At 35.8% G+C, this 27,851-nt stretch overlaps 1 protein-coding gene across 1 annotated transcript in view; it reads right to left on the reverse strand.

The window, feature by feature from the left end:
• LOC145681112 (uncharacterized) overlaps positions 1–27,851 on the reverse strand; it is a 461,261-nt gene that overhangs the window by 189,546 nt on the left and 243,864 nt on the right. Inside the window, exon 7 of the mRNA XM_081752524.1 lies at positions 11,017–11,086. Within this exon, the coding sequence (XP_081608650.1) occupies positions 11,017–11,086 (70 nt within the window). The remainder of the gene's footprint in view (positions 1–11,016; positions 11,087–27,851) is intronic.

Genomic DNA, 27,851 nt, shown 5'->3' on the forward strand with positions numbered 1-27,851 from the left:
TGTATGCATCTGGAGGTCAGCAATTCCTCAGCAGATGGTACAGTTGCAACGAGACTCCCATAAATTGAATATGATTTGTGCCACGTGGCGGAAAGTTTATGGGCCTTACTCGTCTATCGACTAATATGACAAATTTTGCACACATTGAATATTGAACACATTGAACAACATGTACAAACTGTATGATCCGTCTCATATAGCCTCGGTGCTGAAAGGGACGTTAAACTCAAAATCAACTCAACTCAACTCAACTCAAAAACTGTATGACTTGTTCTTTTGCTTCTTGTATTGTTTTTAACTGTACGTTAAATGTTATAATTAATAAAAACTGTTTACCCCCAATATTCATGTTAAAACATCCTGTATTTCCCAGCAACGCTTTTGGAACTAAGATGCAAAAAGAAGAGATAATTGTTGTTATGAAATTTGTTTACAACAACGAGACTATTATTATTTGAGACTATAACTACTACTACAGTACGAGTTATTAGTGAGAAAATGTAATCAAATGAACAGTAATCACACAATTTTGCTCGTATAGCTATCGAGGTGGACAGAAGCCATTGATCAGGTAATAGTAACTGCTTTGAAACAAATGCAGAGAGTGAGACTTAAATCTGTCATATCTGTAGTGTGGTGTGGAGAAGAAACAAACTTGTGAACCAAATGTTCAAGAACAACTCAAGTTATTAATATAAACATGCCAAATATCATTGGCTTATATCATGATAAAAGGTATACGAAAAAAAGTTTTGAAACGAAGAAATATAATGTAAAACTTTGTAAGCGGAGGCAAAGAAACTTAACGTAAACACACTAAAGACGAAGCAATTACTGCGTAGTGATCGTGGTTCAGTGGTCAAGGTGCTCGACCAGTAGTCTTGAGGTACTGGGATTGAATCCACGTCGGACAAGAATTTTTTAACTTTAGGATTTATGGTGGCGATTGATAGGCGAAGACATACGTTTTATTATTATCAGATTTTGTATACTAGGATGTTTCAATACTTGAACTACCAAATCTTCAGGAATAATAATAATAATTACCTCTTAGAAGACTAAACGTTAGGAGGTTATTATCGCTCAGGTCATCACATTACAAGCAGAAACGTGACATTTGTTAAGAATATTTAGGTTTTGTTTAATGTTGCGTTTCTCATCTCGTTTCAAAAACAAAACAAACAAAATCCGGACGATAATTAACATTTTACAATCGAGAAGAGACAAGGTTAACTCAAATTATCGTCTCGCTTTGGAGATGAGAATCGAGACGAAACGAAAATTATCGTAAACAATCCTCGTCTTATCATAAACAATGCTCGAAATACTGTATGCTCATTCTTTAAGTAACAAATGCTCTGTACACTGAACCTTATACACTATTTTGTAACTGTATTTCAGAGCTCATTGAATTATGGTGTCTGTAGGTATTTTTGTAGCAAAGCTTTTATAATTACCTCTGTATATCCTCAATGTTAGTTTATTATATTCCTTACTGTTCTGTTTAAGGTAATTCGTTTTAAACTTGGGTAGTTACAGAGGTGTGTCTTGGAGGTACGGACCCGTCCCCAAATCCCAACTTTTATGTAAGTTTTCCCTAATTTAAGGGTAACTTTAAAATTTTTGATACCATTTTTATTATTATGATTTTCATTATTACTGAAATATTGTGAATTTAATGGTTCGACCCAGCTCCCGCCCAGTAGGCATTGTGCTGGACAAACGCCATTTGTGTATGATTTCTCGGTATTGTGCTTCCTCCCACTTTCTCTATTCCAATATTTCATTCATTCTCATAAAGTATTCTGTAGCTTAGCCGGCATAACCATTACTTAAAAACAAATTTTCTTACGGCTCTTGTGAGTTCAGTAGCCCTACTTTCTACATGAAATTTGCCTGGAAAGTTCTCGTCTAACATCTAGCTAGTTGTAGGGACGTACGCAGAGGGTATGTCCTGGCGGTCTGGACACTTCCAATTCCGATTATTTTGTAACTTTTCCCTAATGTTATTGGCGATTTTACAGATTTTAATACAATCTGTCTTCATACGGATTTGTCTTTATTATTATTATTATTATTATTATTATTATTATTATTATTACTGTAATTTGACACCTGAATATTATGTCCTATTCCAATGCAAATAAAGTATACTAAAGTTGATAGGACAAAGGAAAAGAAATTGATTTGGATCCTGTCTAGATGAATTGCCGTAAAAGAGCATAATTGGTATTAATAACTTGAGTTTCTCTTAAACCTTTGATTCGCAAGTTTGTTTCTTCTCCACACCAAACTACAGAAATGACAGATTTCTCATATTCCGCATCTGTTTCAAAGCAGTCGCCATTACTTAATCAAAGATTTCTGTTCGCCACAATACAAAGAAAGCAATTATTTGTAAGGTACGAGGGCTTCGACTCAAATTCTGCTGATTATTTCACTTATCTGCAACATTAGTCAATAAACAATAGTTACCAGAAAGAAAACAGAAATTTGAAAAACGAAACATGGAAAAGAATGATATTTTTATTGAAAAAATACTTCACAGAGAAAAAACGATATTTTTTTACATTAGCCACACATTCTAATTAGGGACAGTTTTGTTCACGTGATTATTCACCAATTGGGCTCAAGTCACATTGTTGAGAATAACGATTTTTGACCACTTAAATTAGTGAAATTTGTGGCCAATAACCTCCGGCGACAGAATAGACGGCGATAGAAAAGTTGGCAAGGTCCCCCAAGCATGGAGATAAAAAATATTTTCTACAAGTTTTTTTCTCACAACAGTTCGCTGTGTGCGCAGCGTGTAAGAAGAAGCGTTTGCAATATGTCTTTAATTACCAATGTAATAAAAAATAAAGTGGGGAAATGGAGAAACGTAAAGCGTTATACAGAAAAAAAGACTGCAAGATTATAAACGTAAAGAAGAAATTGTGGGAGGAAGTGTGTTTCGCTATTATAAAAAACTGGAATGAGCATTCCAGCCATGAAAAAGAAATAAGAGATCGGAATATTATTTGACATTTATATATCGCTGTCATGCTACACACTACTACTGTTATTGATTTCCCACAACTAGAAAACTGAGGTAAACTCTTAGTCCCCGCTACACGCATGAGGTTCTTGATCAAGAATTGCTCAACATCTATAAAAGAAGCGAACTTTCAGGTCAGAATGATTCTGAAAGCAATCCTCCAAATTGGTAGGGCCGTGTAGTTTTCTTTTCGTTTAGGAGTTTTTCAGAATAAAGGAAACAGTTTTTCACGCTCGAGAATATTCTTTCGGATAGATATGGTTTAGCTTAGAAATGTGGGTTTATATTCGACAGGGGATAGAATCTTTAATATTAAAGTTAATAATGCGTTAGTAAACTTGGATTAAAATGAGTCTTCTTTCTTTCGGAAAGGGATTTCGGAATATAATTATTGTGCGTTTTTTTTTCTGGCTAGCTTACAATATTGGTTTTGTATTATAAAAGTAAGAGGGGAAATGTGTAGGAATTTAAGGATAATTTAGTTAGGACGAAGATATTTATATTGAGATAACTTATTCTCGTTTTCCGAATAAAGAAACGAGAAAATTTAGTTTTAGTGCACTAAAATGTGTTCACAGGGTAATCGAATGGGTGCCAGATTATTAATTGTTTTAAGATTCTTTTAAGGATATTAATACTTAAACCGAAGCGAAATCTTGAAATACGGACGATGCTGATAAAGTTTTTCTACCACTTAATTTAACCTCGAATCCAATTTACGGTCCACAAGTAATCTATTCTGAACCTACACTACCTTGATTAATTAGCTAGCTGCTTCCTAGTGAAACAGTTCATATACGAAGATGTTTCACGTTTAGGACATTTAGGCGAAGCATACTATAAGTAATTAGTATAGCTGATAGAAAAGAAATAAGGAGTAAATAGAAAAGAAATAAAAAGTAAATTGTTCAGCTAGTAAAAGCACGCGAGGCAAATTCTTCCACAGGCCCAATCCCTAATTAGAGTTCAAACAATTCTAGAGCAGTATAATTTAAGATTTTAGATTGGAAGTATTGCTTAGAAGCATTTAGAGAATAACTAGTCATTAACTATTTATTAACCAATTAAACTTCCTTTAATAATTTCTTCAATAAAGTCTAAATTATAAAAAGAGAAAGTATATGTTTTCTAAATCTTAAAAATCGTTCCCGGAGAATTATTTGTGTTTTGATTAGTCTTTACCCTACAGAAGATTAATTAAATTAACAGGAGAGCTATTTATATGCAATCTCATTTTCTCAGTAAGATAAAGGAACAGAGAAAGGAGGTCGCCCAGATAGGAGTTGATAAGAGGCTTTTTCGTTTCATATTAATTTTCTTTAAACTCAGTAATAAGTAAATGGTGAGAAAAAACAGGGAGCGAGGAGAAGGAAGCACTATATCACTCATCAGTATTCTTATAATGATCACATTAGAAACAGTTGTACATTTTACAAGATGTCAGTGCAGTTGACAATGCTTCTTTCACATCATTATTGTTATCTAAAGGAAAAGTAGCTATCTCATCAATATTAAGTCCATACTACTATATAAAGGCCTACTGCTACACCTTTTGTCATGAAAAGAAGTTAAAGGACAGGATTGTCTTAAGAAAAGTGTGTATCCTAAGTGAGGTTGAAGGGGATCAAACATTTGTTTTTTAAAAAAATAACATATCTTACGTTATTGATGATATTGAATATAGTCTAAATATGAAACTCACAATATGTGTTTTTCATGCAAAATAAGTGAATACGTGTTTCAGTGCTTTTCGAAAACTTCACTTAAATTAGGAAAAACAATGATTTCTCTATTACAAATTTCGAATCTTAATTCTGGATCTCAGGAATGTCATGATTAACTCGAGGTTACGTGTGTAGAATTTTGCATTGAAACTGTTAATTTCAACACGTTTAGACGTTCTCGACAATTCAGCTTCTAGTCGGAGTAAAAGGCTTCCGACAATATTCAATTTTAGATTTTTATGCAGACGAACTTAACCCTTAAAAATATTGGTAAGAAAAAGTCACGTTTGTCTGTTGGTGCTGTATCTGAAAACCTCACATAAAGAGCTACACTTTAGATTTTAGTAACTGTTGTATTATGTGCAATAGTTGAATACGTGGTTACACACAATCAGGACAAATATACAAATGATGTTCCTTGCAAATACTTTTCTTGAAATTCTATCAAGATTTAAGATTTTTCCTCAGCGAGCGCGGACAAAATTAGAACCTCCTTGCTTTCTTACTTACACTTTCTTCAGATGTTAGCTCTTCGGAAATGTCTTGTTTTACTAGGGCTAATCCTAACTCCTTCAAAAATTTCTTTCTAGCGGGAAAGAAACATTCCCGAAATAAGTTCCATTTTCTTTAGAAATAACTTCACTATTCACACCGGGTATATTCAGAATGGCATGAAATATGAATTCATTGGCCATTTTCCCGTTCAACGAGAAGGTGACTAGTTTCCACGTAACTGGTCAAACTGGCGCCTCCTTTGGTTCTATTATAATACAGTATCATGTCTGGTTTCGTCCAATGCTTGATCCAAATGCATACTTGAAATAAGATCAACAGCTTTCTCTTAATTGTAAACAAAGGAACAAAGTGTATAGTCTTTTATGTGCCCAAAAAGTGTTATTTGAGCTGATCCCTTTCTAGTTGCTTTGAATTCCTGAGAAATCTGGATTTCATTTTGTTTTATTGTTCATAAGATGGTTAGCTTTTTCTCCTTTAGCTTCTCAGCAAGCTCAATCGAAGTGAACTAGGTATTAACAGTTATATTTACGTGTTTACCTTGTACTGGTGATAGAAATATCAGGTTAAGAACATATTCTGTTGGAACGCTTATGTCCGAATATCTATTGGGATTCTTTCCCGTATAAATGAACGCATTATTCATTTTCCTTTTATTCGTTCACTGTTTGAATCGCTTTGATCCCATATTTTACTGGTTTGTTTGGTATGTATATTTTGAATGCACATTTACCTCGAAAAGGTACGAGCATCTCAATTGTGATGTTATCACTGGGACAAAACATACTTGATAGTTACGCATAAAGCAACTCTACACATCTCTTATACCAGCAAGCTTATTATTCATTTTCGCACTTTTCTTGTTGCAGCACAATCAAAACGTAAACATGAAAGTATGAAAAGAAATCTAGATATGCTCTTAGTAGAACGAAAAATATTTTGTTCCATTTGATCTGCGGCAAATAAATTTGGAACATCCTCTTATCCTAATTTCATCACTCCTGATAAGTAGAGAAGGCCTATAAATGCTCACAGCTCTGTGATGTCAATGTCATTTGTATGTGATGGCTTGGAATTACGAGAGTTACTACTCTTTTCTTGAATCTTCATATTTATGTTTTCCAAAATACATTGTTACATGTCGTCTGAGCAAAAAAGATTCCCAACAACCGACAATGTCTTCTGAAGATACACTTCTTCCACGTCCTTTTGTTCCAGGTATGTGAACAATGATATTGCATTATCCGGTAGTTTCTTCAAGGGGGCCTTTTGTTCCATTTAAAGCATTTATTCTTCCCATAGAAGACACTGAAAATCTATCGTTATCGTGATCAGATGATGAACTGTGTTCGTTTCTTCTGTATGAGATGAATTATCATTCACAATGTTATACTCATTATCTGCATTTGATACAGCTTCATATTCTAACCCGTTCGTAAGAAAAATCGAGATTTCGTTCCCATATAAAGGCTTAATACTACCATAACCTTCTGCCAAACTTTCAGTATAAAGACACAACTTTTTATGTTGCTATAGCACCTCTGGTATATAGCTGTTTCATGTGTATAAATTTTGTTGGTAATTAAATTAATATTAATATAATATTAGTATAGTTTGGTAGTATAAAAAATCCTTGGCCAAGGTACTTATGTATATAGTGCTAATTTCTTGCTTGCTTTTGTATATTTTAAAATGTTTTGAATTTTTGTAAATTAACTCTTGTTATGCCTTTAACATATTTCTTTTAGTTTAGCAGTTTTAGAAAGCGACTTGACTCCCCTATACACCGTGGGAATCCTCGCTTTCTCTTTTTTGCTTTTTTTACAGGGAAGAAAGGGGAAATTGTGTGGATAGCTGACCACTTGTCGCGAGGCTTGAGACTATATAAGTCAACCCAGCCCTTCTTTCAGGATTCATTTCTTTTAAGAATTTCTTCGGGATTCTCTTGTTCCGGTAAGAGAGTTATCTCTGTGTCCAAACATAGGTGAATAAAGTACTTTTTTTACTTTAAGTATTTTTGGAAGGAGCGGGCGGAATGAGCTGCTCCTGATAGTTTTAAGCAGGTTTCTAAGTGATGGAGCCTGCGACTTCGTAAATGAGAGGTAGATCATTATTATTATTATTTTAGGGACAGAGGTCAGAGTAACCCGTAATGAGGGTTTCTCTTTAGATTTTAATGCTGGCACTGATTCTGTCTGAGAGAGTAACTTGGGCAGTTACCTTTTCGGTGCTCGCTGGGATGAGAATTTTAATGAGATCTCGGATGATTTTAAGGGCACGGGAATTCGCGAAGGTTGGAGTGAGGCTTGAGTTATTGTTCAAATCCATAATAAATTACGGTTCTTTAGGGAAATTAGAGAATCATGTTAGGAGACAGCAGACTAATAGTGGAGGTCTCTGCCTTTAGGAGAGCATGCGGTTACAGAGCGAGTAACCTTGCGGTACAGATATTTTGTTTTAACTAGTCAATACAGAGTTATTCCAGGGCAAGTTCAGGTTTTTATTTAAGCTGATACTTTTTTGCCGACCTTAGTGTAGTTTATATTTTCCTTGATAGGCTGGAGAAAGGGGGTATTCCTCCCGTGATCTATGAATCTTGGCTTCTTTTTTTACTTTTTTATTACTTTAATGTACCCCTAAAAACCTAAAGATGCAAGATTCCCGCGTAAACCTCTCTTCCAACCTTACTTGTTACTTCTGTGGATAAAAGGTGGCGAATGGATAGGAAAGAAGAGAGAGGTCTTGCAGGAAAAGTAATGTTTTAAAAACAAACAATAATAACTATATGTGAGAGCGAAACCAGATTTAATGTAAAAAAATAAACTTACGTAACTGTGCTTCTGGAGTATTTTTATACACGAATACAGTATTATTATTACCGATATATCATACGAACCTCCGAACAGCATCACAAGCACTAACCAGTGATGAAAATTTTCCGATTCATAAAAACATACTCCACTTATTCCTACATCGTTGTATATCCGTGATGTGAGGTGGAAAAGTTTCTTCTGTATTTTTACGGAAAATTTTCCGTTCTTAACAAATATCAGTGATTAAGTAACAATTCCTCAGTATTCATAAATTAATTAAATTCATCTATAGAAATGTTAAAAATTGAAAGATTGTTTAAAGAATTTGAAAATTTTCATGGCTCAGACAATGTTTAGTACTATGTAGGAACAAGTGAAACAATTGTTCATCAATCGAAGAATTGTATGTCCTATACAGCGATGAAAATTTCCCGAAAAATTTTGAAACGGAAAATTTTCTGATTCATAAAAACATACTCCATTTATTCCAATATCGTTGTTTAGCCATGATGTGAGGTGAAAAAGTTTCTTCTATATTTTTCCGGAAAACTTTCCGTTCTTAACATATCACGGATCAAGTAACAGTCCTTCAGTATTCATAAAATTGATTGAAATCATATATAAAATGTTAAGAAGTGAAAGATCGTTTTAAGAATCTGAAAATTTTTATGGCTCAGACAATTTTCAGTACTATGTAGGAGCAAGTGAAACAATTTTTCATGAATCGAAGAATTGTCTGTCCTGTACAGTTATGAAAATTTTCCGGAAAATTTTGAAACGGAAAATTTTCCGATTCACAAAAACATACTCCACGTATTCCTATATCGTTGTTTAGCCGTGATGTGAGATGGAAAATTTTCTTCTACATTTTACCGGAAAACTTTCCGTTCTTAACAAATATCAGTGATCAAGTAACAGCCTCAGTGTTCATAAAATTGATTGAAATCGTGTATAAAAATGTTAAAAAGTGAAAGATCGTTTAAGGAATCTGAAGATTTTCATGGCTCAGACAATTTTCAGTACTATATAGGAACAAGTGAAACAATGTTTCATAAATCGAAAGATTTTGTGTCTTGTATGGGAAAATTGAAGAAGTTTTTATGAGTCGGAAAATTTTCATCATTTTGAAGCAAAAAGTAAAACAATTTTTTTGTGAATCGGAAAGTTTTATTGCTCTGTAGAAACAAATGTAAGGAATTTTCATGAATCGGAAAATTTTCATCGCGATGTAGAAACAAGTGAAAACAATTTTCATATGCCAGACAGTTTTGGATATTATGTATAGTGATGTTAGGTGGAAAATTTTCCACTATATTTAACTGCACATTGAGATATACAATTCCTGTAGAGGAAAATTAGACAGCAACAAATCATAATTTTCCAATTAGATTTCGGAAACTAGAAAATTTTCTAATATTTCAATTTGGGAAGCAAAAATTTACATAGTGTTTCTCTCTCTCTCTCTTTCTCTCTCTATTATATCTACTTATTTATAAATGTTGCAGAATGTAAATCTATAAAAGTAGTAAAGCTATGAGAAAACCGTCTTATGCGTAGAAATTTGTAAGATGAAATCTAATATTGTAAGATGAAAGGTGGATTCTGAGGGAAGAACGCATTGAAGTTTTTGAAACATTCTTGAAATGAAGAATTGTTAGATTTTCACTTCATGAAACTTTTTAAGACATATTTATTACCAATAAATTTTATAGCTAAACAACGATATAGGAATAAGTGGAGTATGTTTTTATGAATCGGAAAACATTCATGACTTTTAATAAATTGAAATTTTAAATAATAGAATGGGATATTTGTACTCTACGAACTCATGTTCTCTGCACTTGGCATACACACACACACACAGAGAGAGAGAAAGAGAGAGAGAGAGAGAGAAGTTGAATTGAGTTGATTTTGAGTTTAACGTCCCTTTCAGCAGCGAGACTATATAAGACGAGACCAACTGATTAACGAGAATTTCGAACTACATGAGCTCCCGATGGGAATCGAAGCCAGGTCTTCCATGCCAAAGGCGCGTATGCTAACCGCTTAGCAACGAAGGAATTCGCAGATGAAAAGAGAGAGAGAAATAACGTGTAAAATTTTACTTCCAAACTTGAAATATTAGAAAATTTTCCGGTTCCGAAAGCTAACTGGAAAATTATAATTGTTGCTGACTAACTTTCCTCTACAGAAATTCAATTTTGTAGCTGAATGTGCAGTGAAATATAGTGGAAAATTTTCCACCTAACATCACTATACATAATATCCAAAATTGTCCAGCTTATGAAAAGTTTTTTCCACTTGTTTCTCCATCGTGATGAAAATTTTCGATCTATGAAAATTCCTTTCACTTGTTTCTACAGAGCAATAAAACTTTACGATTCAAAGTTGTTTTACTCTTTGCTTCAAAATGATGAAAATTTTTCCGACTCATAAAATGTTCTACAATTTCTCCATATAAGACAGAAAATATTTCGATTCATTAAAAATTGTTTAACTTGTTCTTACATAGTACTGAAAATTGTGTGAGCCATGAAAATTTTCAGATTCTTTAAACGGTCTTACCCTTTTTTACATTTCTGTACATGAATTCAATCCATTTTATGATCACTGATGAATTGTTATTTGATTTCTGATTTAGAACGGAAAATTTTCCGGAAAAATATAGCGAAAAATTTACCGAAATGGAAAATTTTCCACCTCACATCACTAGTCCTAGCATACTGTAAAATGAAATTATCATCAACAACAGATTACAAGTAGAAAATATATGTTGCTGGTAAAAGCCCTGAAGTGTTTAAATACAACACCAGCACTGTTAAGGGTTAAATGTACTTATTATCTTGAATATAGATAAGTTTCAACGGGTTCTACATCTCAGAAAAATATTAAAATCTCAGATTATACTAGCGAAACCTTTAATACTTACACTCTCCCTACCGTCATGAATACATTTTATCTCCTTTTTTTGGCGTCCTACTGTTGTGCTACTATCCAATCTGTAAAAAAAAAAAAAAAAAAAAAGTTGATAACTATCGTTAATATACTCGGTGTCCAGCAAGAAATTGTAACAATAGTAGCTTTAGAGAAAATATTAATAGTAACAACAAATTAAAAACTAAAAGGTAAGAATAAGAGATGAAAGTGTGTACAGCAATCATAAATGAAAAAAATAAACGACTAGAAAATCTTAGAGAATGTAAGCAATGTTAGAAACATATATAAAAGCAAGTACACGCTCAACAATTTCAATATCATGTCTTGAATTTCTTGTCTTGTCTTGAACGAGGGAGTGCGTACTCAAACAATCTGTAGGCTTATAACTACGCTCTGCGAGTCGGAACTAACCAACACACAACGAAACGAAAGCCTAACCAAGGGCAACTTAATTGCAGTTAGTTCAGGAGTATACACTGAACATAGCGTAGGAAACTAAATTCTGCGCATCCTCGTCGACGACTAAGGGACAGCCAACCGAATACCCATCTTTGGAACCGCTAGTATAAAATACATTGAAACCGGGGTACTACTCAAATAATGCAGCAAACTTCTGCTGGTATTCCTGGGAATGGAAGTGCTGCTTCGAATTCAAAGACGAGTGCATGGGACACAGCACAAGATCGAAACAACAAGAGAGAGGGCCAAACGATGTTGTCGAAAAAATCTCAAGTTTATGGAGGTAGCATGGGCGTGCAGCACTAGGACAGCAGCACAGCGCTCGCACATCTGACCACCATGGTGACACCGTCTGCAGGGGTGGTCAGGAACACATGACACTTGTGCAGAATAATGGAGAGGAGTCTCGGACGACGAAATTTTAACGAGAGTTCATTGGCCTCAACATGAAGACTGGCAACAGGACTAGAAAATAAGGTACCAGCAGTTTGTAGAATATGCAGGTGATTGACTGTGTCAAGTTATTGTACACAGTAAAAATGAAACACCATTGAAACACTTTTAGTACATAGGTTGTGGAAAAATTGATGAAATAGTGTTTATTAAGTGTCCTTTGCGTCTCTAAAGGCGTTACTTGTCTTAAAATAAAGTATAATGTATGACATATTTAAATACATGACACATTTGCACATGTGGGACAGACCTGGGCATCACAGTATTTACAAGGGGTGAATATGTGTCTAGAGGTCTTCAAAGAGTGTCGGTAATGTGTACAGTGTCCTACTGTCTCTAAAAGTAGTTTCTGTATTTTTGCAGTGTAGTTGGGAGAAGCAAGCAGAGGCATAAATAACACAGTCATTGTCTACGGTTTAAATTGTATAAACGGAGAAAAATAGTGCGATCAGCACCCCACGTGCGGCGGGTCAGATCACAATGGAGATACAGAGTGCGGAGACAAGAGTACTTAAGAGAAGGAATGTGCAGTGACCACATCAATCAATGGTCAAAGATCAGGCACAGAAAACGAACCGTGTCAAGGAAATACAAACGAGTGTCATCCATACACAAGTGTGGATGGATACGGCAAATTCGTTGCTGTCAGAAATGGAAACATTGCTATTTCTCTGCGGTAAAGTAAAATAGTGTCTTTGACCAGCAAACAAAAGACGATGTAGAGTAGTATTACCTTGTAGTACCTCGAAGGCATCGAGTAGTACCTCGAAGGCATCGAGAATGACCTAAATCGCAAGTTAGTCTACAGAAAGTAGACCAGGGACAGAAGTCTGGAGCTGCGAAAAACACTGTTGACGGCGATAGAAAACCACGTGATACTAAGGACACTGCACTATATAATATCATTTTATTCATAAAAGCGCTCTGAAAGGCTAGACCCCACAGGAACTCGAAAATATCACTTATGAAGGAAATTCAGATTAAAGTGAGTCATGTCCCACGAAGATTCAAGTCATATAACTGTTTCAATATACCATAACGCCGAGTCGTGACAGACGCCTTCTCTAAGTCCAAAACAATAGCAACAAGATATCCTATGTTCAGAACAACATCATAAATGTGCCCATCGAGACGAACGATATTGTGATTTGTGTATAAGAACTTGAACCCCTGATAGATGTTCAAGAGAGAATTAGATTTTGAATATCACACCAGATTCTTATTTACCATGCGTTCAAACATCTGGAAGATGCATCTCATAAGGGCAATAGGTTTGTAGCTCATGGATCTAGAATCAGATGGAATCAGGGTCTATATGGAATCAGAGCCTGACGCCATCAAGGTGTAAAAGATTCTTCTAATGAATTGCGATTATACAATTCTAATAATGCAAGCTCTGTACCGACGAAAAAATTGCGTAACATTTCATAGATGTGATGAAGTCAAAGGGCTTTAATGAATGATTCACCGAGACCAGAATTAAACTTCACAAGCGTGAAAGGTTTATTATAGTGCTCGTTGCTGGCGGTGCGGAAGTTTAACGGGGTACGCAAAAATGTTAGCTATCTCATAAGTGTTAGTCTCTAATCATCATTCACAGATGAAGCAAGTACAGCAATAGAACAATTGTTACTAATAAGAGGTCGAACTAAACGCCACGCTGTAAACAAATGCATTCGAAAACTGAGGATCGATACATAACTTTTCCAGCTTTTGGTCTTCGAGCGTTTTACAAGGCGTTGAACTCGAGGAAGCAGACGTGAAATCACTGAAAAGTTTCGTCAATAGGATGACGATTAAAAGAATCCAGAGCCTGCCGATGAGGTAGGATAGCCTCACGGATTTCCGCAGACCACCACAAAACTGGTCGACGGAAAATATTGCCGCCTCATTCTAAAATGGAACCACGAGTAAAGTTGAGAAGAGACTCTTCGAAATCCTCTACTACATCAGCTACAATGGGATCATGACGGTAAAAAGAATCACTCAGAGCACGAATGTTAGACGAGTCAGCACGCTTCATATTCAAGCGCCAGATAGGATACTGAGAATAAACAGGGACTTTCGAGGAATAATGGAATGTGATCAATGTTGCAAAGATTAGGGTGCACTGTCCATGTCAATAATGCTGAGAGACCAGCACTGTACGTAGAAAGGTTGGTATAGGAACACATACCATAGAAAGTGGAGCAATTGTCGTGGTGTCATTATTAAGAATGAGAAAACTACTCTCCTCTAGGAAGTCCTTTACTTGACATCGACGATTATCATTGCGGATTGAGCGCATAGAGGTGACATGCAATATGATTTCCAGCAAGAAATACCGGTGGATCAAGATGATGATAGAGATAAAGTGGGTTGGTATTCGTAAACATTTCAAGTTGAGGAATGTATAAGCAACAAATGGGAAGCGGGTGACGGAAGAAACTCGCAACGCAACATTTTGCGGTCGGGAAGCAATGGGAATCTGATCAGAACAAAGAGAATCAGAGACGCACGTGGTCACGCGGCCTTTAAACAGCTACAGGTTGATAACTGGACTGAGAGAAGTTGTGTTAATTCTTTACGGTGACTACTAAGGCAATTTCAGTTCCACTGAGGAAGCGTCAGAATTGGAGAGATTAAAGTTTGAGGTGAAACTTTCCACATTGTCCCAGTACTGTCCACTCAGTGTCAATAAGTTAATCATACACCAGATTTCATGTGGCTTCATGTGACTCACAGAGAGGTGTTAATATTAGTATTTTCGGGAAAAGGACAGTATCATTGAGAAGGTTTATATGCTGGCTAAGGTTTATTGTAGCGTTAAAAGGTGGACGGTGATGAACTGGAGTTCGCCGAATACCACAATTAACAGAAACACGTGCCGTTTTGGGAGATTCCCTAGTCAGTATGATTGAAGTCAAATTTTTGGACTTTTGCCAGGAACAATATCAGTTTGGATGAAAACGTCCTGGTTGCCATAGATTTATAACAGGTAGCTAACACAGTTGCAAAGGGCGGAGAATGCGAGGAAGGTACGTTTTGTGTTCAGCTACGCTTAGAATCAGCAGCAGAGATCTTGTCAAAACTATTAGTTCTCGGATACGTTTTTCATGTTAAAAGGTTAGGCAATCCCGGGACCAAACAGAATGCTCGTCCTAACAGTTGACACAAAGAGGCTTTCGATCAACAGATTTCCACACCATGGCTACCGTAACCACAATTCACCCAAAGAGTACCACTCGCATTACACAACGGGATGGTGTACCCGAAGTGTTGACTTTTGATAATATACGGAAGGACCTTAAGTCGATAGTAGCCCTCATTCACATAGTTCAAATGTGTAGGCTAACTGAAGGTAAGAATTAGGGACTAAGCAGCAACGAGTTCACGTGACGTTTTACTTTTGACGCAAACTATCTTTACAACATGTTTTTAGCTCCAATTTAGTTTTGTTCTCGGTGGCATTTAGTGCACCCCAACGTGATAGCACACTGTGAGGAACGCTTAGTAGACGATGGAGTTTTACCTACACGTTCACTTGTCCAATGGTAATCAATATAAGTACTTTTGCTATTCCCTCTCATCGAACGTTTCCGCCGATAATGTGTCCGTAATATATTAATACATTTAACCTGTAAGGAGTTATAAGTAAGAACTTTATTAATGACGAAAAATAACAAGACCTTAATAACACTTGAAGAGTTAGGTTCAGCACAAGATATCGGACTACACACATCATGTTACTTGTCTTTTCCACACTATACAAATAAGAGTTTTCTCGTCCTTGTTTATTTTTGATAATTTTCCGAGAGGATGCATCCATCCTCAACTTTATTGTTTTAGTACGCATAAAAAGTCAGTATTAAATATACATTTATAAAGAGAAGCTGAATGAAAGCGACAACTTTGTACCGAGGCGCTTGCAAGAAAAACTCACGCTACTCCACCGGCTATCTCATAAGTGTGCCCTCACCATAGGATGAGTGTTGGGCCGACGCAGTCAGGGGAAATAAAGGCGCAGGAGAAATATTCCCGTCAACAAAAAAAACGTAGCCGCAGAAAAAGAAAAATTCGATCTAAAAGAAAAACGTCTCGGAAGATAAAATAAAAACAAAAATACATGAAATAAAAATAAACACAATACTACAAGAGAACAAAATGTGCACATTTTTGTGGTTTTATTTATTTTTCTCAATTTATCCTTCTCTTTCTTTGACGTAATTGTGCTGGACGCGACAGTAATGCTGAGTTACATTCAAATACTGAGCAACACTTCCACATATAACATCCACTAAATATACGAAAAGATATCATTTAAGTAGTGTTGTCAACTTCAAAAATATTATCATATTTACTTCTAAAATCTTCAACATAGTTATTTTACCTCTCCCCTCAAAAATGTAAACGTGGTATTCCATAGATAAAGATTCTAGTAAATTTCGATGGAGACTGCTGAAGTGTGATGTCACGAAAATTTCAAAATAAAAATTATTGTATAACGTATTTACATAAAATTTTACGACTTCTTTAATAAATAATATTTTCCCGGAAACTCAAAGAAAATTCAGTCAGAACTCCCGAAATTCTTGTTTGTAATAACCCAGTGATTTATTCATTTATATTGAAACCCAAACGACAGTTAGTATGTAATTAAAAATACTAATTTTTAATCATTTATTGGTTCCATAACTTAAACAGTACAATTATAAACACTTAAAAATATCAGTCATTTATGAATTAATTTTTAAAAGTAACAGACGTAAATAATAAATTAAAAGTACGAGTTCTCCAATGTAACTGTGGTTACCTGCATCTAAGGACAAAAGGACATAACTCCAATATCTACACTACTTACGAGTCTTGAAAACTCAAATGGATATCGAATGGCAATCAAAACTAATACAGCGCTATTCCGGTAATCCGAACATAGTTAGTCCGAACAGCCGGTTAAGCCGAACAGGTCCGAGAGGATTTTCTGCGGTGAAAATACGCAGTTTTAGGGAATTAATAACTGAAATAATGAAAATGGGTGCATGTTCAGTAGAAAATAAGGTAACTTTCGTTAAATTCAGTTTTTTCTTTAATATATGTATTTAGGACTTAAGCCACATTACGATAATTATACAAAGTTTGAAATGGAATGCAGTGTACGTGTTGTACAATATTGAGACGTATAGGTTTAGTATGAGTGAAATACAGTAATGTAATGAAATAAGTACTATACTGTAACTTAAAATTGAACGTACAATACTGGTAGTGGATAGTACCAGTATTTATCATAGTACCATAGTACCGTACTAATATTATTTGTTACAAGACATGAACTCCGTTATTGTCTTTTATCACACTGAAGAGAGTGTACTGGATACCTTCATCTCATAAACTACTGTACGTACTGTACATGGAAAAATAAAGGCAACAAGTTTTTCCAACAGTTTTAACGTTTTTCCAGTACAATACATATATTCTAGTCAGTAAATGTGTTTTGAAGTACCAAGCGCTATGTATTAGAACACAACAGACTCGTTCACCCCCTTCAAACCGCGATTTTATTGTAATTCCGGCTAATCCGAAAAATCATTTAATCCGAACAGGATTCGGTCCCAATTAGTTCGGATTAGCGAAATTCCACTGTATCTTTGTTGTGTTGTCTGTTACATAGTTCTAAGGATGAAACAAAAAACAAATGTTTTAGTTTTATTACCATAAAACAGTTTATTTTTTCCAAATTACAAAATAGTTTCAAGTTAATATATTGATATTTTAATTTTCTATCAATTTAGTGCTACCTACCGTCTCCCTTGGGTACTGGCTTCCAAAATATCCCTAAAGAAACAATTGATAACAACTTCGTTCAGAGCTTGTATCCTGTTCAAGCGCAAATTGACAGTGATAAAATAAGTAATAACATAAGTAGACTCAGTGGTTCGGAAATTCAGGTTTAATCGTATTGTAAGGATCCCCACGTTGCCGTACCAGGCAATAACCACGTGTGAACTACATGTGTTGATAATAAACACAAACAAGCAGACGACGATCCCGAAGAGGAGTCGATCACCATCGCCAACAGTCGGAAGGACGAGTATCAACGATGGAAGCCGACAAGACAGAATAAAAAGGACCTGCACACCTCGACCAACATCAATCTTCCCGGATTGATCGCAACACCTAAAACCCCTCTCACGACGCTTGGTCACCGGGTTCCTTTCCTCTTTCTCACGACGCACGGTCACCGAAAGAGAGATACCTAATCTACACCCCTCTCACGACGCTTGGTCACAGAGAGTACCTCACCTCAAAGCCCACGACGCTTGGTCACCGGGCTCCCATATAATCTTACCTAATATTAGTGGAATTTTATATTATTTGTGTACATAAACTTTTTATAATAAAAAGATGAAGGGAAAAGTCCAAATCCCGAGTACATTTTATTGCTCTACCCAAGAAGTTTTACATTGTAGATGCGTCGGCGTCTATTTGCAGACACTAAAAGGACTTTCCTACGGGGCACTCTTTTTGTTAACGAAAACACAGACTTAGAAACTTTTTAACAATACAGTGTAAGTGTTACTAAAAGCAGGATCATATAAAAGATAGTATCCGTATTTTCATAAATACTATCACTACTCTTAACGGTAAATTGATTCATTATAGGCTGGCAGGTATTTATGCCGACAACTAGATCTGGAAAAAATACATATAAAGAAGGTGATAACAATATGGCAGAATCAGGCTCCCGTATACCTGTTAGTATTCCTCACTTAAGTAGATATTCTGGTCACAGTACTGACGACGCCGATCGATTTTTCATGCTGTTTGATCATTTGGCTTTACTTCAGGCTTGGACCCCCGAAAAGAAGAAAGAAATTCTTCCTATGTATCTACAGGACGTAGCTCTTGACTTTGTCTTACAATTGCAAAATCTGAATCAATTCGAGACACTAAATTACGAACAGCTGAAAACCAAATTAATTTCTCTGTCCCGCCCAAATATACCAGCTTATAAGGCGGAATTAGAATTTTTTCAAATTCAACAAAACGAAAATGAATCGGTCGATTCATATTTCTTAAGGAAATTAAGGGCTATCAGACAGCTGATGCCAGAGGCTTCAGAGGAACAGAAAATTCATTTTCTTTCGTTAGGTCTACATAGAAATTTGCTGCAAAAGATAGCGTTAGAATCCTTTCCAACAATCCAGCGGCTGCAGGAACGACTCCATGAATTGGAAAAAGCTCAAGATCTCATGCAAAAGAGGAATTACGTAGAATTGTCACAGGCAATTCATTCTTTAATCGGCCAACCTAACCGCCCCACACCACTCCCTTTGTACGACCATTATTGCCAAACGAATTCATTCCTGCCAACCTATGCACAACAGCCAACTTCTACTGTGCATCACACCCAACCTGCTCCTAGTTATTCGCAAACGTTACCTTCTGCACCTCCATCGCAGAATATCTTCCCTCTTCAGTCAACTTCCTCTGCACCTGAAGTTTCGAATCCGCACCCCCACCAAAGTCAAAACCCGCCCTCACAAACATCCTCACACGGACCTTACCAAATTAGCAAATCATATGCCCGAGTTATCGTTAATGGTGGCACAGAATGCCATGAAGTCTAATTATAGGCGTAACAACGGACGAAAAGCGGATGCGAAGAATACCAATAAAGGAAATAACGGTGGTAGAAAAAAGAACAATTTTGTAAAGGGCGACAAAATGTCAGTTTGCTCAATTTGTTACAAGAAGAACCACGGAGCATCCACGTGTTGGAATAATCCAAAAATTTCCAACCAGAGAAACGCATAGATGGGCTAGCAGGCCAAAGTTAAGCCTCGCGGGCCATTTCCGAAAAGTGGGTGCGGGCCACACAGACACCACCACAATTAAAATGTGTTGGCATTCAAGAAGAGCAGGCAACAGCGGAAACTTTTAAGCACACGGACGCCAATTTTTTCACCCAGACGGCCAATAATGAACATCGTGAACATGTTAAGCTGGGAATAGAAAATAATAAACTGTTGCTCAATATTAATATAAATACAAACAGTCTACCAGCTATAATAGATACGGGTTCTAGTCTTAGTCTATGGTCAAGACGGGACGTACCCCCAAAATGTACGCTAATACCATTTCAAACTCGTATTAAGGGCATTGCCAACAAAGTTCTAACTTTAAAAGAAATAGCTTTAATTAAATTTAAAATTGGCACCACTATCTTCTCACATTACTTTCGCATCATAGATGCTGACTTTAATCCGATTTTTGGGAATGACAATCTCACAAGACTTTTTTCTCAAATAGACTTGGAGAATAAATCCATATCATTATACAGAAAACCTAGGAAACCTACGTTTCCAATGGAAAAGCAAGAATCGGAAGAAATGTCCCTAGACACTACGCACTCTTTGCACTTGCAAAGGAATGCAAACGTCATCACAGCAAGTAAAGTTACGATTCCGTCGAAATCACATTTCTACTTTCCTGTATCGATTCAAAGAGAAACAATTCATGACGCTGCATTTTAGATTACTCCATTACAATCATTATTAGACCGATACGGCTTACAGGCAATGACCATGAGAGTACCGAGTAACGACCTTACGTTACTAATTTGCAATCCAACGGCACGAATAGTAACGTTATATAAAGGTACACCAGTGGCGTATACAGAGGAGGGTGTGGAAGAAGTTTCATTTAGAATAGAAGAAAACGTAAAGAAAGCGCATCAATTTCGTACTCAAGAAGAGATAAAGTAAAGATTATGGCAAACTGCTAAACCTTTTAACATTAACCTTTTTGATATAAATCCGGATTTACCAGAATACCAGCGAATAGCTGTAACCAATTTATTGTATAAATACAGGGATGTGTTTTCATACAGCCCAGAGGATATAGGCTATTTTAGAGGATATGAGCACAAAATTCGTATAGATAAAAGTGCGTCATTTCATCACCGTTCCCCACCGATTCCATTAGGGATAAGAGATCAAATTGATAAGCAGATACAACAGCTGCTAGATGCCAAAATCATAACTTTTATATTTACTTTTGTACACACCTTGTGTATATACGACTGGCAAGCTGACGACTCCATGAGCATTCGCACACAAACAAATAAAAAGGAAAATATTACCTTGAGCGAACTCCTATTCATTGAATAGCCGGTGTGTGTGTGTGTGGCAGACGAAGACACTGAAATATAGCCCTTTGGTTATTTTTATTATCACATTCACTAAATCACTATTCACGTTGAAGTTGGGCTTTCACTGCGAAGTAGGTGCAATGAGTATGGAGATTGGAGAGAACACTAGCTTCCAACGAGGCTCTGCAACTGCAACTACACTTAAGAAAATTACGTAAGCAACATTTCGTCCACTTTACCAGTTGATACTGTAACTATGATCCCACAAAAATCTTAATACTTATTCCTAGACATTTGCATACTAGCATATAAGTAAGTTCGTCCGACGTAGACTTTTCGTGCCTCCTTCTTTTAACACCAAGCGCCAGTGCCAACATCCTGGGAAAACCCGTTGTCGTGTCTCTGGTTGCCAGAGTCATTTAAAATTCAATAAAAGAAATATAGGAGTCTATATATACATACTTAATACAAATATAGTTGTAGATTAATTTCAGTTCTGGTAACACGTAGTTTAATTTCGTGGGAACAAAAAACTAAAGATTGCAATTAAATGAGTGTTGCCGACCAACTTTAAAACTTCAGTCCAGAACTGATGGATTTTTCACCTCATAAATTGATGCAAAACAGTTTAGTAAAAAAAGGCACATTGGCAATTGTAGCGATTAACCACTCTGCCTGCAATCCACACTGACTGTGAGCACTGTTCCCACAATAGTTGAGATAACAAAGCGTCAGAGTGTGAGATCGTGTAACGATCGATGTGCACCTGCCTCCAATGTAACATTTTTGTGTTTAAAAAAGATTTCCAAGCGTTAATAATTATTGATATGAAGATCATATACAAAATAATCTCAGTAGCGAAAATAATGAGTTGCTAAATTCACTCAAGAAAAGAAAATGTTTGCTGTTTCGAAGCACTCTGCTATTGAGATAAGCACTTGGTTCAGGAAAGAGTGTTTTCTTTGTATTAATGATGACGCCAGTAAGTCTGGAGAACACCTACAGGCAAAGAAAAAACGTAGCTTCTCACCAGCTCGAAAGCGTTCAGAGCAAAGCAAGAAAAATAACTTTTCCTTTCACATAAAATAATAAATTTTGTATATTGCTTAAAATTGGAGTAAATACAAAGTTTGTCCAATAAGTGCGCTGTTACAGCCATGCTGACCGTCATATTAGTTTTGTAGGACTGTATACTTATGGATAAATAGAGTTAATCGGTGAAGAAAATTCGTCACTCTCCAATAGATGGCTGACTAAGACACGTGGAAAATTTTGGTATCTACAAGCTGTTGTAAATAAAATATGGTAACTAGCAATGATGATACCAAGGCGGAAGTTGGTGTTTCCGAGCACGTCAGAAGGAAGTGGTAATAATAAAAGTAGTAGCAACGTAGACAGTTTCCCGGAAGATTATTATGATTCCGATAAGGATCAAGTATATATACCAGAGCAGAGCAAGTTTCAAAATAAGGGGGGTACTGATTTTGAGGCGAGTAAAGAAACGCCAGAAAAATGCTTCCTTTCATGTACAATGTAGTACCTATTGTAGATATGATTGTTTACGTGCAGCAGTGTGCATGATAATAGTTGAGCCAAAGACAACTTTTGTCAGTAGGAAGTACTCGTTATTGGAAAGGACAGGAAATATTTACAATTTGTTTTATTTTATTTTCGTTATTCGCTAAAATGACCATTTGTAGATACCACGGTTTATGTACAGATATAAATTTCATTAAACAGGTATATTAACATCCATCATGAATGCCTAGTACTGTTAAATGTTATCCTAGGTTAAAAATATTGTTGTTGGACCAGCAACAATTCAGCATGAGTTTTCAGAAACAATGTGGATTCTGGAATACGTTTCAAGACGCACACGTGTAGCTGAAAATTTGATTTTGGGAGCAATCGTAACAGAACGGTATGGAATGTTCTCTAATATATTGTGTAAGTTAACATTGAGAACATGTTTTATCCTATACATAGGACTAGGTGTTACTTAAAGTAATTGTAACTAACTAGACAGCTTCTGTTACTCAAAGTATTCTGCCTTGAGAAAGAAAAAATGTTCATGTTAAATTTCTGACTTCAGGGTAGTTACCAGTGACGGATTAAGGCTTCTGGCGCCCCTAGGCTCTCTGACATAAGGCGCCCCCTCACTAACATACATCTACACATTAGCACAATTTATGTTTAAAATAAATACATAAAAGTAACCACATTACATTAAATAAACATTCATGACCCTTTGAATCTTACAGCGGTTATAGACTACATCTTTACATGTCATTATTTGGACGGTGACACTATCTTTTTATCTTCAACAGTTAGCGGAAATAGCACGATATTTGTCAAAAACTTCTTCCTGACTTTAGCGTCTGCAAATAAACTAACAACGGGTTCAAAATATATCTTACTTAATCGTTCTCTTCCTATAAACAAGTGTTATCCTTTTGTTTCATCTGAAGCAGTTTTCCTACATTTCTTCCCTCCCTTGTTATGTAGATATTCCTGACATCCACTTATGTTCCTTGGTTCCTCTTCGTATCCATCGAACTTCCTACGAACAATTTGCAAATATGCTTCCAATCCTGCAATTACTTCTGTTACTTCATTTATATCAATATCTATTGTTTTAGTTTTCTTATTGGCTACACGGAATCGCTCCATAATCTTTGACAGATTGTACACATCAATGCCGACTCCAACTATTGTAGTTTTCGCCAGTAATCATGAGCATCACAACGAATTTGTTATTTTTCGGTGTTGTCACTTGCAATTTCCTACAGAGCTACAAAAATTTTAATGTAGCTTGCGGAAAGTGCTTTACACGCATGTGCCTTTGCTGATCGAGTTCCTGATGAGCGTTCAAAAGAATTGATCCTGTATAAAATGGTTTAGTACAAGTGACCACCTTTTGGCTGAGGCTAAGAAAAAGTTAGTTAGGTTCTGCAGTAAACCAATAAACAAAATAGCGTCACGGCAAGACTCAATGCAAGTTCCTACAAAATTTAGGGAATGCACAAAGTAGCATATTATTCTGCCAAAGGACTAACATATTTAATTCTTGTCTCTAATCTAGTGTAAGCTCTTGACATGTGTTTGCATTATCGTAGCTTTATCTCCTACAGTATTTTATCAAGTCAAAGATTTAGAATTTCATTCAGCACGACTTGTGTTAACTTGTCAGATTTGCATCCTGAATGCTCAATAAACAAATAAACCTTTCTGCTGGTTCACCATTTGGAAGCACACAGCATTCTTGCGCAATATCAGGTGTGAAATCAACGATGATGGAGTAATACTTGGCTTCTTTCAACTCTTTTACAGTTTCTTCAGTTAATTTGAGTCCCAAAAGTTGGATAAATTCATCGCATATGGTCGAGCTCAACTAGGAAGGAATTCCTCTCCCAGTATTACCAGATTGCGCTATATGATCGGCTAAGAAAGGGTCGAATTATGCTATGACTTATAAAATCCCCATGTAATTTACATTATATGACGATCCGAACGTCTCCTCATGTCCACGAAATGGCAAATCTCTGAATGCCAGAAATTTCACCACTGCAACCACTCTTCTTGAAACTTTTTTCTAGTACTCTGCTTCAGTTTTCGCTTCCAGAATGAGTTGTTTGTCTACTCTATTTCTCACATCGGTATAGAGCAAGAACACTGACAGTGCTGCCTAGTGACTGAAAGAACTTTCATGCTCAACAACACGGTGTGTAACATGTTTACCAATCTACGCCCACCCTTGGCACCGTGACTGCAAGTGGAGACTAAACTGGAGTTCATATTTGACCTTACTCATATTATACTATGAATAGTTTTATTGTTATTTTTATAATAGGACCTATAAAATTATAAGTAACCTATATTACCGGATAACTGAATCTAAATATGGAAGATGCAAAAATAAATTTGCAATTTTTTTTATGTGCAGGTCTATTGTGCGAATAAGTCATAAGTGGATCAGATTATCAGTAAGTTTCTTTCCTTCCTTTCTGTAGTAGTAGAGTGAGCTGCAGCACGGGTTTCGGTATGCCTACTCTCAAAATCTGTGATCACTATTTCGTTTGTGACTTTTTCTTGTGAGTCCAAACTAGCGTTTCTCTAGCAGTCTCAGTCGAACTTTCGGGATTTTTCAGTCACTTGAAATTACTGCAGATCTGCAAGCATTAACCTCATACAGGGCCGTGCTGGGATACTAATGAGGGCGGTGGACAAGTCTACTAAAAGGGCGCCCATAGAAACGGGAATATATATATATATATATATATATATATATATATATATATATATATATATATATAGATTGATAGATAGATAGATAGATAGATAGAGAGAGAGAGAGAGAGAGAGACTTTGAAAGAAAGTATGGGTGCCATTTTATATCAAAATCACCACCGAATTTGTTTTAGTATTAACGTAAATAGCTAACCTCGAATCGAAATCATCTTTACTACAGAAAAACTTTTTAGTTCCTGTAATAACATTTCTGTCAAATAAAAAGAAGCTAAAATGTATCAAGAACTTAATATAACATGCCTATGGACGCAGAAGGTTCATTGCCGCGTTTACAAACGCTCTCCATTGATTTCTGTCCTTAGCCAACTGAACCTAGTTTCTACTTTATATTTCACTCTCTGCGAGATCTATTTTAATATTGTCCTCCCATCTGCGCCTCGGTCTTCCTAACGGTCATTTTTCTATTTGGATTTCCAGTTACAACTTCGAAAGCGTTTCTAATTTCTTCCATTCTGGCTACATAACCTGACCATCTGAGCCTCCTAGACTTGATGACCCTAACAATGTTTGGTAAACGGTATAAAATTATGCAGTTCTTCCTTATGAAGTTTATGTCTTTGCTCATTCCCATTTTTTTGGACTTCGAATATTGGTTTAAGAATCTTGTTTTCAAATACTTTCAGTCTAAAATTTTCCCTCAGGGTCAGTGACCATACAGCACAACAGGCATCATTTTATATTTTGAGCTACAAATTCCTCAATAGAATTAGCGACAACGAAAGATTTTTAACTGAATAATTGCACGAAATCCCTGCTTTCAGTTGACATCAATTTTTTTAGTGATTATTGTTTTGGTCCGTTAATAATGATCTTAGATATTTGAAAGTATCCACTTTGTCGAAAGAAAATATTATTTGGTATTTTAATGCATCCATAAAATGCAGTATTACGATTCCGACAAACTTCCATTTATTTAGTTTTCTCTGCATTTACTTTTAAGTCTATATCCCTGCAAGCGTTAATTAAGATTTCTGCATTCTTTTCTATTATTCTGTCATTCCCTATTAAATTTACATCATCAGCATACGCCATAACCTGACAAATACAATTCAGTTCTAGGACCTGATTGCTGTCTTTGATTTTCCTGCAGTGTTTTTCAAAGTGAGGTACGCGGACCCCTGGGGGTCCGTGGGACGTAGCCAGGGGGTCCGCGACGCCTAAAAATTGAAATGTTTTATAATAAAATGGAACTCACAGCTGTTTTGCAAGAAGTATTTTTTCAGTTACTGAAAAGAAAGCAATTATAAATTATACTTACGTTTGTAAATTTAAATATTCTCTTACTTTACTACATTTCTGCCCTGTGAGTATGAAGAGTTGTCTAAAAAGTCATTGCAACATTTGATGCCTTTCCCTAAAACTTACTTATGTGAACAGTCCTTTTCTGCTCTTTGCAGTATCAAAGCTGAAAGCGAAATCTTCTTAATGTGGAATCGGACCTAAGATTAATGGTGGCAAAACTTATTCCGGATTTTAGTGCAATTATGGAAAAACAGAAAGAATTTCATTCCTCATATTAGTGACTCCACATTTGAGAACATTGTTTCTCAAGAGAATTTCCTTTTTAAAAAAGTACATTGATTTTCAGACTTGAAAGTTACTGTATTTTCAATTGAAATTTCGTTCACTAAGAAACAAACATGTAACTTTAGAATAAATTACTTATTGCAGTATTTTTCTTAAACAATCATGTATCTTTAGAATAAATTACTTATTGCAGTATTTTTCTTAATCTTTTTTCTTGTCATTGGTAATTCTAATCAGTATAGTTTGTAATACCATGTGAAGTTTCAGATACCATTGCAATGGGGTCCGCGGATTACTTTCCGAATGAACAGGGGGTCCGCGGATCACTTTCCGAATGCACTGGGGGTCCGCGTTATCGGAAAGTTTGAGAACCCTTGCCTTAGACCCTATAGTGTTCTCCAGAATAAAGTTAAATAATAATGACGACAACGCATCTCCTTGTTTCAGGTCATTCTCAACGTGAAAGCTCGTGAACAAGAATTTCTCTACTCGAACCTTACTTTGAAATTCATTTAAACTTATCTTAATTAACCTACCTTTTTCGGTATTGCAAATTCTGTAAGCATGTTGTACAATGTTTCCCTCCTACCTGAGTCTAAAGTCAATAATTGATGTGCCAGGATGTTGTATTCTCTCATTTCTTTTCAAGTATTAGTCGAATGGTAAATATCTGGTCGATAGTTGATCGATATTACCTAAATCCGTTTTGATAATCTCCAATAATTTCATCTGCGTATAGAGTCAATCTTGCTAATACAATGTTTAAGAGGATTTATTGGATGTTGACAGAAGAGAAATGCCTCGATAATTATTAAATCTGTTTTGTTTCTTTTCTTCTGAACTGAAAGAATAATTGATTCTCTTCACTCTTGTGGTAATTCCTCCTTGTTCCAGATAAGGACAATGAGTTTGTGTATCTTTCTCTACAGTTTTTTCCCTCCAGCTAAAAT

This window comes from Thermobia domestica, chromosome 3, assembly GCF_964235325.1.
Source record: "Thermobia domestica chromosome 3, izTheDome1.hap1.1, whole genome shotgun sequence".
Lineage (NCBI taxonomy): Eukaryota > Metazoa > Arthropoda > Insecta > Zygentoma > Lepismatidae > Thermobia > Thermobia domestica.